The 13,709-nt window shown below is 40.5% G+C and overlaps 1 protein-coding gene across 2 annotated transcripts in view; it reads right to left on the bottom strand.

The window, feature by feature from the left end:
- The window catches only part of trappc9 (trafficking protein particle complex subunit 9), a 172,215-nt gene that overhangs the window by 68,250 nt on the left and 90,256 nt on the right, over positions 1 to 13,709 (bottom strand). For both annotated transcript variants that reach the window (XM_041053407.1, XM_041053408.1), the window contains one exon: positions 9,063 to 9,173. In XM_041053407.1, the coding sequence (XP_040909341.1) occupies positions 9,063 to 9,173 (111 nt within the window). The remainder of the gene's footprint in view (positions 1 to 9,062; positions 9,174 to 13,709) is intronic.

Consider the following 13,709-nt stretch of genomic DNA (forward strand, 5'->3'; position numbering starts at 1 on the left):
ACAGATACAGAGGTCTATTTTCTTGTCTGCATGTGTCAGTCGGAGGGGTGGGGTAGGAGGTGGGGGGGGGGGGGGCACTTTGTACTGGCCAAGTAGCATTTTCATCAGGTGCAAACAATGTTTTTTTTGTTTTCTAGCCTGCATCTACTCGGTATTTTGATGACTCACAATGAGCTTGACTCTCAGTGAGAGCAGAGGCAAAGCAGAGGTGTATCAGACAGAGATACATAGCATAAGGCACAGTCATGTCCTGTGTTATTTTCATGGCTCCTGCCAAGCAATGCATGTTGGAACAGATTCCACCTAAAGATTATTGCTCAGTGAATTATATTTTGGTTGAATAAAGCCATCAACAAGGAGAAATAAGATCAGATGCTGTGATTCTTTGTAATTATCTAACAAATAACTATCACAATCAAGCATTTGTTTCATTATTATGATGTTAAAAAAAAAACAAATGAAATCTGGGCAGTGTTACATTTCCTGTAAAACACACATGAATTTCCTGTTGTAAATGAGTTATATATGAAAGTAACTGTTCACATTAAAAAGGTGGGTATGGTGGAGGTAGATGACACTTGTCACTGGGATCATGTGTGTATCCCAGTGAGCGGTTAGTGGATGTCCCGGCATTTTACCGGCAACACCTGTTTGACTATTCCACTAATATCACTGAACTCCTGCGCATACAAGCTTTTCACAAGAGGCAAATCATGTCCTTATGCACAGTCGTCAAAAATAAACTTAAATCGCAGTAATTTACAGAAATACAAATCAGTTTAACCTGGGGATGTCCAGATAATGTTTTTATTTTAGCTGCTGGTGCAACATGTGAATTCTCTTTATACTGTGGGACCTATAATTCATGAACATTAGCAGAAATTAGTTTATCAGTAGTTTCGTTCATCACATTCAGACCTACACTCCTAACTATGGGCTGTTTAGAGTCCAATTCACCTGGACAAAAACCAAGTGCACCAGTAACTTCATTTTGTAAGTTGACGCTGCTCACCACTAAACCAATCATAAAAAAAATTGTTTGGAGTTTAGAATAGCTGCAGTAGTTTTGTCACTTGTCTTATCTGAACACAGTGAAATGCAGTTTCACAGCACTTGGGTAGGTATTAGGATGTTCTAGCAGAGGCGGCTGAGATCGCTGTCATTTCATTTTTTTCTGCCAAAAAAGAAAAAAACCATCCAAAAGCAACTCGTATCGCTAAATATCACCGTGTCCACCGGGTGTGACTTCTGACACTAAATTGCTAATTACCACCATCCTGCAGGAAGCTGTGGCAGTGAAGCCTTTTTTTTTTTTTTTTTTTTTTTAATGGCAGTCATAACGCTGTCTTAGGATGAGCCGGTCACAGTGAAATGACCCCTCCCCAATTAAATGCTGTGTTGCATCAGACCAAAAGTACATGATAATCACATTAAAGCATATGGGGTCGCTTTCATCTGGCCACTGCGAGGCTGTGAATCATTTCAACTGCGAGGTCTATAAACTCCGCCGTGGACACAAAAATAACAGCCAGTTCAAACACATCAGAGCTGGGAGGATGCGAGAAATTTGATTCTGTAAAAACAAATAATTTATACAGAATATTCTGATGCTGATGCTTTATACATGTTGCTGTAACTTGCTTCCAGTCACCTACTGTTGCTGTAGTATCACAGCTACAACTACACTGCAATTGAGTGTAGAAGTATTTAACTTTGATGATGAGATGTTTTATAGTCGTCTTGTGGTTTTACTAGTATCTGTGTAGGTTTTCCCAGGTGTGTGACTGTGAGCCTGCTGTGAGCGATGTGTACCGCTTGAATTATACCCTACACAGCCTGCTACGGAACAACAAATTATTTGCAATCAACATATCATCAGAGCCTTTTCACATCTTTTTTAACCGCCAGCGTTTGTGCTATGTCACCAGGGGAGAAGCTGAGAGCGAAGAACGTACCCAGAGTCTGTGTGTATGTTTTCACAAAGAGGGTTATTTTTAGTTCACGTGCAAGAGCTTAAGGGCGGAGATCCATAGAGGCCCGTGCAGAGGCAGGCGAGAGCAACAGTCTATTTTTAGACTGCGGCTGACTCTGTAACCCGTTGTTTGCAGCGGCTGCAGAGGCAGCGGCGCTCCATCCATCCCCGTCTCGCTCATTATGATGAGCTGCTGTAAAAAAAAAAAAAAAAAAAAAAAAGACGAATGCTCACAGCCAATTACTATATGCAGATAGGTATCGAAGAATGCCTTTGTGCAGACGTGCTGGCTGCCATTAGAACTGAGGCTTTGTAGACTATTACTAGAGTTGACAGAGTGAGCTATTTTTATCTCTGCTGCTGAAACCTAGGAGCTTTTTTTGGGGCGTTTTGCCATTATTAGACACTACAGTAGAGAGAGAGGCAGGGCACGGGGAGATAGAAGGGAATGACATGCAACTAAAGTCCTCAGCTGGGTTTGAACCAGGGATGTTGCAGTTTGTAAATAACAATAATACACTACATTATAGTTAATGTAAGTGAGGGGGACAGTCCACTGACAGCACAGGAAGGCTTAACAGTAATTTGAAGGTCGATAGACTTACAGGTGACTGGAGAAGGAAATGGCTGTGAGACAGATAAATCTGCAATATCCTTCTATATGAATATATGGATTGGGTGGAGAGCACATTTCACATCTCCAGAATACCAATAATATAAAAACATGACTGTGCCAAATGACTAGCAGGAGGCAGCCAGCTGGAGTGATTTTAGCAAAACAGTATTGTATAAAGTACATGTGGGTGCAGAGAGACCTCAGTGTTCTACCACCTTAAGCAGCCCACCTCCAGTCAGCCAACAGGGCTAAAACGCCCCCTAGGGAACACAGTATTTCAAGAAAATGTGTGAAGGGGGTAAAAAAAAAAAAAAAACAAAAACGAAAGATGCAGAGAAAACACGACAGCGGTGTGAGGCTGAATCTCAGTGAGAGGTCGAGCAGCAGCAGATGTACATCTCAGCAGAGAGTTCTCATCTTTGTGGGAAGATCCTTTGCCCTATTCTCAGCAGATGCATGCGTTGTTGTGATTAGAGATGGTTTTGTTCATGTAATGAGCCTTAAACTATTTCCACAGAGTGAGAAAAAGGCTGCTTTGATATGTAGGTTGTGATTTTTTTTTTTTTTTTTATCACATGATAATATTCACACTAGGCTGGGACTGCTGAAGATGGGATAACTGACTGCAGATGCATTATGTGCTCTGCTGCCATAAAAAGTAGCACAAGAAGGGGAAAGGTGGTCACCATGGAAACAAGCTTTGTTTGAAAAGCTCATGCAATGAGGCGTGTCTGCCCTTGTGAGCACCGATCCAGCAGAGCCAAAAGGCATGGCGAATGGAGAGGAGACATGGACTAAAAATGAGAAACTGCTGCAGCGAGCGCTAACCCACCACTCTACTACAGGGGGTATTAATGAGCTGGCTCTGCAATGGTAATGGTGGACGGCAGAGGGAACTAGTTAGTGCCTGGGGGGGGGGGGGGGGGGGGGTTGCTGCTGTGATGAGATGTACACCCCCAAAGGCCTGTTTAAATCCCCTGGGAGACACAGCTGTGGTGTTGATGCAGAGTGGGGGGGGTTGGGATCAAGAAGGTCTGAGAGCAACCTGCTGCTGGCAAAAGAAAAAGACACTGGATGATTTTCAAGTCTGAGAACATCCACAGCGTTCAGTGTTATCTTCATTACAATGAAGAATATTCAGCTTTAAAAGATGATGCCAAGCTTAAAAATAGCCCCCGACTAGCAGCAGTTTCAGCTTATAATGTCTATTTGTGCTGGATGTAATACTATTTTTTTCATTACAAATAATGTACATGAATTTCAGAATATCTCACCATTTGGTTTGTCCACCTCTTTTGCCTTAATGACCTTACACACACTTTGTTACTGCCATAAAATCTCAAATATGAATCCATCAGTAAACAGGAGTTTTTCCTCCACTGTAAAATGCTGGTATTTCTCAGCCCGCTCCAAGCGTTTGGCCTCATTTCCCCTCCTGAGAAGTGGTTTAGAAACTGATACTCGTCCTCTGAGACCATCATCTGAGGATGATTCGACACTGAGAAAGTCCCTCTTTACTTAGAAAACATTTTTCCCACTATCACTATAATACTTAGTGAACAATGGGCTGCTGGAAACATGAGGCACAGCCTTATTTGTAACAGGTGAACACTAGATGCAAGTTACTTGAACAAGTCTCTGATGAGTAGATCAAATCCACCTGAGTGTCGAATGATCGCACACTTCAGTGGAGGGGATACAACTCAAGGAACTCTGACCTTTGTACAAAAGAGCTAAGTCTGCCATACATATATATTTATATATACTGTATCAAGAATATGCTGAGGACGGGCTGAGAGAGATCACATCACAAGGAGGTGACTGAGGATATTCTCCCACTGTCAGCTGTATTTGTATAGCTGACAGCTAGAGACAAGTGCCTCAAGGCAGTCTAATCTAATAATAATTAGATACTGTTCAAACACTTGCATCAAACCCATCCTACACAAAAGAATCACTCACCAAATGACTTGACTGACTTGCAGCCAAACCCACATAATTGCAATGCTTAAGAACTTGTTTTATGGAAATGACTTTTCAGCCTGACAATCTTGGACAACATTTCTTATTTTCAATTCATATTAATAACAGAAATTTTTTAATTTGCCTCGTCTCATCATAATTTTCTCATTAGATCAGAGACTCAGTCGCAGAAAGGTCAGGGCTGTCTGGCTGTACACAGGATCACTCCTTTTTTTGTTACCTCAAATGAAAGAATATAAAGTGAGAGAGGAGAGAGAGAGAGAGAGAGAGGTGCTGATTTACATGCTGTTTATGCAGAGCAGTGACCATTAGAGCCTGATCATTTTTCTCCGCTCAAGGTGGTTAAAAAAGCAGACACAGAGGAATAATTGTAGGGTGGATTAGTCATTTCACCGAAACCATTCTTTACTGCGCATGGTGAAGCATACTGATGAATGAATGCTACGTTTCAGAGAATCTCTGCTGAAACTTTTACAGTCAGAATTTTCATCACAGACCATTAATCACTGTGATATACACTTACTGAGCACTTTATTAGGAACACCATACCTATACGAAAATCTGCAAGATCTAAGCGCAAAAAAAGTGAAAAGAAAAAGCGCACATTCTCTTCATGTCCTGTTATCTCTGTTCATTCAGTAAAAAGTTATCTCCTGTTACTCTCTGAATGTGACTGTAGAAGATGGAAACAGCTGCCTGCTGCTGTCCTCATGCTCCCCTCACACAAACACAGGTCTAGAACCTATTAAAACTCCTGCTACATTTCCCTCCATGCCTGGAGGCTTTTTCACCCATTTCTATTTGTACAGCCATGAACAGGCTCAATGTAAACAATTAAAAATCATTTGTTTTAGAAGGAAAGTGCGGATGATTGACAGAGTCATTTTTGCAGCTGTCAGGTCGGAGCCTTAGCTTCACCAGTCCTGGATGAAGACTCCAGAAAACATCTTGCGCCTGACACCTCATTCATCATTGAACAGGAAAGAAATATGAAATGACAGGGCCTTCTGATGTTGAGAGAGGATGAGTTGGAGAGACAAGCACAATATGGTTCAGCAGACAAAGATCTTCGAGTCCCCGGCCCTGTTTCTCTCTGTATGCAAAATCCTAGCCAGCTCTGAATAATGCGTGCGTGCGCTGGGTGCATGTCAAAGGAAATGATCAGCATGTTGTCCAAAAAAACTGAGCTGGGGACGAGCAGAGCTGCACCCACTGTTCTCTGCCTCGTATGGGGTGTCTACAGAAATATGGTATGATGTAAAAAGAATCAATAAGCTGGATCTGAGTTAATCTTCTGATAATGAATTTATGTGTCTGTCAGGCTTCAAAAGAAATCTCAACAGGATAGGAGAGCTGATCGGTGGAGTCAAAGGCAACGACTGTGTCTACAGGGAATGTCAGTCAAAGGGGGGAAAAAAGACATGTAGGTCTATATATATACATCTGCAGTTGTTACCAGACTTGACATTTTTTGCCTCAGAGGCACATCGTGTCATATTGTATCAGTTTCTAGAAAGGCAGCATTTAAAAAAAAAAAAAAAAAAAATCAATTATAGAACTGGCGCATTATGCATTCTGACTGCTACTTAGGTTCTTATGTATAACATTGACTTTGTGATTGTATCAATGAGAAATGGGTAGAGTTATATAACAGTGTCAGAGGGACTGATTTAAAAGAGCTGAAGAAAATACGCTAAAACTAAGAGTCATAATAAAAACTTCTATCTGAGAATAGTTGTATTTGTTTTAGGCGATTCTGTTCAACCCCTGTACTGAGTTTGAGTTGTATATTCTCCTGTGCATTGTCCCTGGACACTGGTGGAAAAAGTAACCAGATCCTTTACTTTAGAAACAAAACATTACTGTAAAATACTCTAAAAATACACTGTAAAAGTCCTGCAAAATACTACTCAGAGCTACAACGTGCAAATTCAAGAAACTGAACGACTGAACAAGTCGGAGACTTGAAAAACAAATACTCTGCTCCTCCCTCCTCCTCCTGCTCCTCTCAGTCCTTCACCTACATCCTCATCACATTCACCATCTCAGCTCATGCAGGAATCAGCAGATAATAGCACGAAAGCTGCGGTGCAAGAGGAGCAGTAGACCAGAAGCGCATTCACATATTGATTGACAGCCGTGAGCTCCCACCCCTGACTTTGGCCTTCTCTGATTGGTTAGAAGGGCTCACTAAAAAACTTTAGAGGGGAATATCTCTTCACTGGTGCCAGGCTGTTTAATGAGTGTGGGTCACAGAGGCCTTTGACAGCACCTCTCCACATTAAGATACGTTTTGGAGAATATTTCAACTAAAGAATGTTAGTTTCAATACGTTGGCTTTAAGTAAATCTGCAGAAGTATAAGAAAAAACAAAAAACTTGTTCCAAAAAAAACTGTCTCCTGTGATTGATATTTTATTTTTTTGGTGCATGATAACTAAATTCATATTCAGTTTTCAGACTTTCCTCTAATCTTTGCTTTTGAGAAATAACTGAGAATTTTATTTCTTTGAGGCTCAAACACTTATTGAAATGAAACCACTTAGAGGGGAAATATCTCTTTAGTGGAGCTGCTAACAACTCAAATATACATTTGAAAGGCTGGAAATCACTGGTTTAATCTTGAATACTGAGTTTTATTTCATAAACATTCCTCAAAACTGTACTTAAGTGCAGTACTTGAGTAAATGCACTTAATTACATTCCACCACTGTTCAGGGGTTTGTTTGTTTGTTTTTTTTTAGTTTTATTTATTTATTTAAAAAAAAATAGCTACAACCGCTGAAAGGACCAGAGCCTGATCTTTCACTACATAAATTGCATGTTCGTATTCAAGCAACTTTTTTATAGCACTTTCAGTCTGGTAAAGGCGTACACAGCGCTCGTGTTCCACAGACAGAGCGGTGGGTAGTAAATGGATAAACAGCATGAGACCTTGAAATCTGAATCTCTTTTAAGATGCTCCTGAAAACAGCGAAATGGCAGCACAATTGTGCTTTTCATTGGCAGGCATTTCTTCATTCTCTGGTATCCATATATTTAAAAAGCACAGCAGAGCAGAGCAGAGCAGGGCAGGGCAGAGATAGGAGCACGGTGGATTTAACCAGCAGTCATTAAGCACTGATTCCACTGTGGGTATGATAGCACATGTACTATATCAAAGCCTGACCTGGCTGTGCAGCGTGTGCAGCTGGAGAAAAATCATAGTGTTGTTTCGGGAGCTCATTTGAAACTGTAGCTAGTCAACATTGGACATAGTTTATTGACAGAAACACCTTTGTTGAACATAGCAAACTGAACTACAAGTTACAGCAGAAACTCCAGAGATTTTGAGATGTTTTCAAATTTCTGGTCTCATTCCATGTTTTTAATGCCCACAGTGAAAATATGCAGAAAAACAGGTGGCTGGAAACCTTCCTAATGATAAAAACCACTGCATCCAGCTAATCCATAAAACACGGGGGTAAATAAAACAGTATCTCTAAATGCGCCTTTCATTAGAAACTTCTGAAGACTTTGCTTTTTTGTAGACAATAAAAGTTAGAAAATGCTGGGACAGTGAGCTTGTTGTTCTTAACAGCTCATTTCTGCATTGGAAAGATGATTTGGAGTGAGCTGAGTGATGAGCTGTTTGGCTGTGTTTGAAAAGATCCCTTTCCACCCTCTAATTCCCTTCAAATAATAACATTCCACCCCTGTGGAGAAAGGCCTATGAGTCACCACCAGTGTACCTCTGCTCGTAGCTAAGGATGCACCGGAGAGACGAGTGCTGACAGGAATCATAATTTGCCACTTTCCAGTGAAATGGCAAGTTGAGCAAGAGAGGCTGAGGTAATCTACAGAAACGGGGAGAGAAAGTGCTATGTATGTGCACGTGTGCAGGTATGACTGCGTCTCAGGAGAAGGTGAAAAACGGGAGAGAAACTTTAGGGTTCTTTACCCTGACTTAGGCTTTCCTCATTTTTTTTTCTTAGTGGCAAAGAAGAAAACTGTGAAAAGAATCAAAACTAAAACGCAGACAAATAAAATTATTTGACGAAATGATGAAATATTTGTGAATCATAAATGGTACTTAAAATCCATTAAAAATATTCTTGATCAGACCTAATCACGATTCTATTGATCGACTCTGTTGTTCAAAACCCCTCCTTTTCCACAAAACATCCACAGGTGACGCCTATAAACACAGACCGAACACAGAAACCTACGAAGAAGAAACTCTCCGAGCTAACATTTGCCCTGCACAAGTCCATATGCTGGATGCCTGGAAGGCAGGATGTAGATAGATCAACGAAAAAAGCTTTGCTTTGGGCGATATCAGTCAGCGAAAGCCTATCTGATGTTTAGATCATTGGTGAAAACATGAATTAAGCTCAGTATGTTGCTTTAATGTCTTGAAGATAAACCAATACAGAGAAATCATTAAACTACACAATCGTGAGACCTAGGGAGACATTTTGCTTCATATGGGACATATGATGACCACACTCACCTCTGGCACTCGCTGGCATGGAGAACCAGGTCCTGGTTGTTCTTGGCGCTGACGGTGAGCTCATGCTCTGTTGGGTTGAAGATGTCGAGCAGCAGGTAACACTGGCGGGTGCTGTGGACAGACACAGACACAATAAAAGACTATAGAACAAAAACACGTCACAGAAAAACTTAAATCAGAGAATATAAGATGGTGTTTCTGTTTGCACAGGCTCATACTGATCTGCAGCCCTGTGCACTGGTTCAAGCAAAGATTTCTTTATACATCGTACACAGACAAATAACAAAAAGCTTACAGCTACTCGTGTCCTATAGGGTGACTCTGCCTCTCTTATCTGTCTGCCAATATAAGCTGCACATAACAACTTGCTTATGCGTACGGGAGTTTATACTTTATGCATGAGCTTACGGTTACTTTCTAAAAATACACAGCCACATACACGCACCCAGCAAATGCATGAGATCAAGAGAAGACGCGGTGTGAAGTACTCATCAGTCCCTGTCATAACATCAAAGGTGGCGGTGCTTTCATCAGACCCACAGGCCTGGCTGGAGCAGGCCATCTCCACATCATCCCAGGCCTGCTTTTCTCATGCAGATCATAAGAGGGCCAATTTGTGATTTAGATCAAGACAGGAGAGATGATGGTGGATTTTCAAAGAGTTAATTTTAACCCCCCAAGTAGGTGTTTTTTTTTTTCCTTTTTTTTCTTTTTCCTGGTCATGATGGATGAAAGGAATGGATCTCTCAAAACAGAAACAGAACAGACTGTCCACTGCAGCCAGTGTGCTGTTACATTAATAGTTTCTGGAGGTGTGCAGAAAGAATGCCACACAACTCTAAATATACACCGATCAGCCTCAACATTAAAATCAGTTTCTGGATTTAATGCCGAGGCTGATCGGTGTATATTTAAAGCCAGTTACTGGATAAATAGTTGTGTAATTAAATAAACAATTTTCAGGAGCTTACGAGGGTTGAATATAAATCCATGCACACTGATAAAATGTAACATAACCCATTACTACATACATACTACATTATTAACCTTATGAAGCTTAAAATGTTTGTTGCATTTCATGTCAACAAAACTTTTTGTTAATTTTGAGGGTATCGTTTGTGTTCGTTGTTGTTGCTATGATACTGGACTGTATGATACTGGACTGTATGATACTGGTGTTCATTATGTTGCTCAGGAATAAATATGGATTAAAAAGACTATTTTTAATTAAATACAGAGACAGGTGCATAAATAAACTGAAATGAAGTTGGGTGAAGAAAAGAAAGGTGAAGGTAAGAAAAAAAAAGTCAAAGTGATTTTAAAAAGACATTATACCCAACACTTACCCAACTTGTAGTGAGACAAGGAGGTGATAAGTAAAGTGAAGTGGTGAAAACATATGAAGAAAAATACATTATAAAGCACAAATACGTGCACAACTGAATATAAAGACAAACAAAATGAATTGAAAACATATAGACAGATGAAACTTAAGTGAAAGTAAGCAAAGTGAGTAAAAAAGCAAGTGAGTAAGTAAGTGAGACAAAGAGGTGAAATTAAGCGAGTAATATAAACCTATTTGAAGAAACATTCATTATAAATCATACATAGTACATAAATACAATGACAATGAAGTGAGTGAAATCAAAACAGTAAGAGACACATTACAAACACATTAACAGGTGCATGAATGAAAGCAAATGAAGTCAAGGGAACTGAGTGAAAACATCTGGAAAAAAATGCATTATAAACATAATGTACAGCACAGATGTATGAAATAAGGGAATGGAACTGAGGTACAGTTTAAAGAACCATAACATAAAAAAGCATTAGCACCACAAAGGTATATTCCATATTTTGAATTTGTTAAGTCACTAAATTTATGAACATTCTTCCAACTAATCCTATGATATTTTTTCTTTTTGTCTTTTTTTTCTATATTCTCTGAAATTCGCCAGCTCTCAGGTTTAAAAAGGGAGGTTATACAACACACTCCAAAGCTATCATAACAAGTCTCAAACAGCACAAACAGAAAACGGATGTAAACACTTATCCTTTGTGCAAATTAAATGCTGCCCATCACCCCATCTACCCTCCAGATCACACTAAGCCCCCCTCCCGGCTAGTTTCTTGCCTCTTAAATCTCAGGGTTAATGGAGGCTTAAGTTGAGCTTGCCCAAGTGCCTAATAAACTGCTGTGGCAATTACAGGAGAATATTTTTCAAGGCCTACCGATGTTTCTTTAATTGTGTCGTTGTCTTTGTTGGCGGACGTGATTAACGGGCTGAGTGGGGCGAGGTACTGATTTGTAGGCCACTGCATTTAGCTGAGGTGTTCAATCAGACTAGCCATTTAAGAAACACAGACTCATTGTTCATGCACTAAGTACAAAAGATAAACTGAGGGAACAGAGCCAGGGATCAGACAGCGTGAACCTGCACCTTTTGATTTGAAGAGTTTAGAGTTAAATCATCACATGACGCTGAACGCTGAATGGACAACTTCACGTTCAAGAACTGCGGCAGAATGTCTGCAGACGAGAGCTGAAAATTATGCTTTTGAACCATTTTGATAAGTATTCTGCTGAGTTACTACACACGGCACCGAGATCTAAGCTAAATAAATAATTCACAACTGCCAATAGGGCTTCAAACTATTTGTCTCCATTTCAGTCTGTGAAGTTTTGAATTTCTCTCTAAGAGCAGAGTGAGGCGGAGAGGGAACAAAGCTATCCCCAGTGTATCAAAGGGAACACATATCGAACCTGCTGCTTTGCTCATAGTGTACAAAGAATATCAACCATCAATGAAATATCAATACTTCTTCCTTACGTACATTTAATGAAGCTCAGAATGACTTTGGCAGTGTCTGCTGCTTTTGTATGAACATATATATCCTCTTACCACCACGTCTTCCTGCAATGCATGAAGTGAAAATTAATTTCTAAAGGAGACAGTCATGAGCACAGAAGAAGACCTTCACTACATTTCATCATTTCAGGTACAGCTGGTGGTGTGCCAAAGGGGGGGTGGGGGGGGCAAGTTAATGAATGCCACTGTCTATTTCTGAGAGCTCTACCACACTAACAAATGAACCATGAGGTCAGCATTTTGATAGTATTGATTTGAAGAGGACTCTGTTGCAGTAGAGTAACTCTCTAAACCTGGCGCCACATATTTTCTAATCCAGGACCACAAAAAGACATCAACACAAAACAAGCACCACAGCTATGAAGGGCCACAGCCTGATCATCTTTGCTCCTACACAAACACTGGCTGGTGGTGTGGTGTGACACTGACTGGACATTAGTTTGGACTTTGGATGCGGTTATTGTGAGGCAGTGGGCGGTAAAAATGGCGCACACCACAGGAGGAGGCAAAAACGCCAAGATCAATAGAGCTGGGCGCACACCTCGGTCAATACTGCAAATCTGTGATCAATAAGTGATGATTTTGAAGCCCTGCTCTGGCACAAAAACGTGACATATTCCATGCACACGAAATGTAATGGCCTTAATTAGCCTGGCTGGATTTAGAGGACTGCCAATGATGGGCTATTTTTAGCTACAGGAGCCAATAAGGGACGGTTGACTTTTATGTCCACATATACAGATTTAATACCAAGTGAAAATTAGCTAAAAACAAATTGCTGGCTTGTCAGTATGTGCACCATGTCAAGTAATGAATTACAGCCAAATCATAAATAGTCAATCTCTAAAGGGCCAGTTCACCCAATTTTTTTTTTTTCAGTCCAGGTTTTAAGAAACGTCTCCAAGATTTCTGCCTGTACTCTGAAACTATGGAAGTGAATGGAATTAAAAGTATATATGTAGCGCTTAAAGCATTAAAACATTAAAAATTCAAAAGCAACACATCTGTCCAGGAACTCTAGACAGTCAACAGGGTGTGAGGTCAAAGGTTTTTATGGGGGCCATTTCTCTGGTGGAAAGTTGTTCCGATAAAAATTGTTTACAGTGACATCCATCAGTTGTAGGCAGCAGAGCGGCAGAAGGTTTCCTTCATATAGAAGCTGCTAAGTGTTAGAGCAACCTACTAAGCTATAGATGATACACAGGGAGCACTTTCAAAAAAATACATCAGAGGATTTGTTCATTTCCCCCAGTAGAGCAATGCATTTATCCAGGCAACACAATGTTGAGCAAATGGGATTTTAACAGGTCCCTGTAAAGTATGGATCACTGGGTATTTCACACATCCAGGCTCCCTGTCACTTTCTTTAACAGATCTGTCACCTTACATATAGCCTAACCCCTGCAGAGGGTCCTCTGCGTGCCAAAGGAAGATGGACACTGAATTGTGCCATAAACATCACAAGAAAAGGTAAAAGAGGATGCTAACAGCAGAGCTGGGAAACACATATCCTCCTTGGAAAGGGACTTTAACTGGTATTCAACTTATATGGTGGAAATGATAAATACTGTAGGTATGTTTTTATGTATTAGGATCCCAGCAAACCCTTTAGATGAACTGATTCCCTAATGGATAGTGCATGTGAGAAAGAGAGTATGAGGGAAAAAGTAAGGTCTGGCATAGAGCAGGAAAGAGATGCTGTAAGCAACAAAAAAGGTAGGAAAATATAACCTGAGGCAAAGGCAGCAACAGAGGTGGTAAGGAAGAGGCAAAGGGA

The sequence above is a fragment of the Toxotes jaculatrix genome, chromosome 13 (assembly GCF_017976425.1).
Source record: "Toxotes jaculatrix isolate fToxJac2 chromosome 13, fToxJac2.pri, whole genome shotgun sequence".
NCBI lineage: Eukaryota > Metazoa > Chordata > Actinopteri > Toxotidae > Toxotes > Toxotes jaculatrix.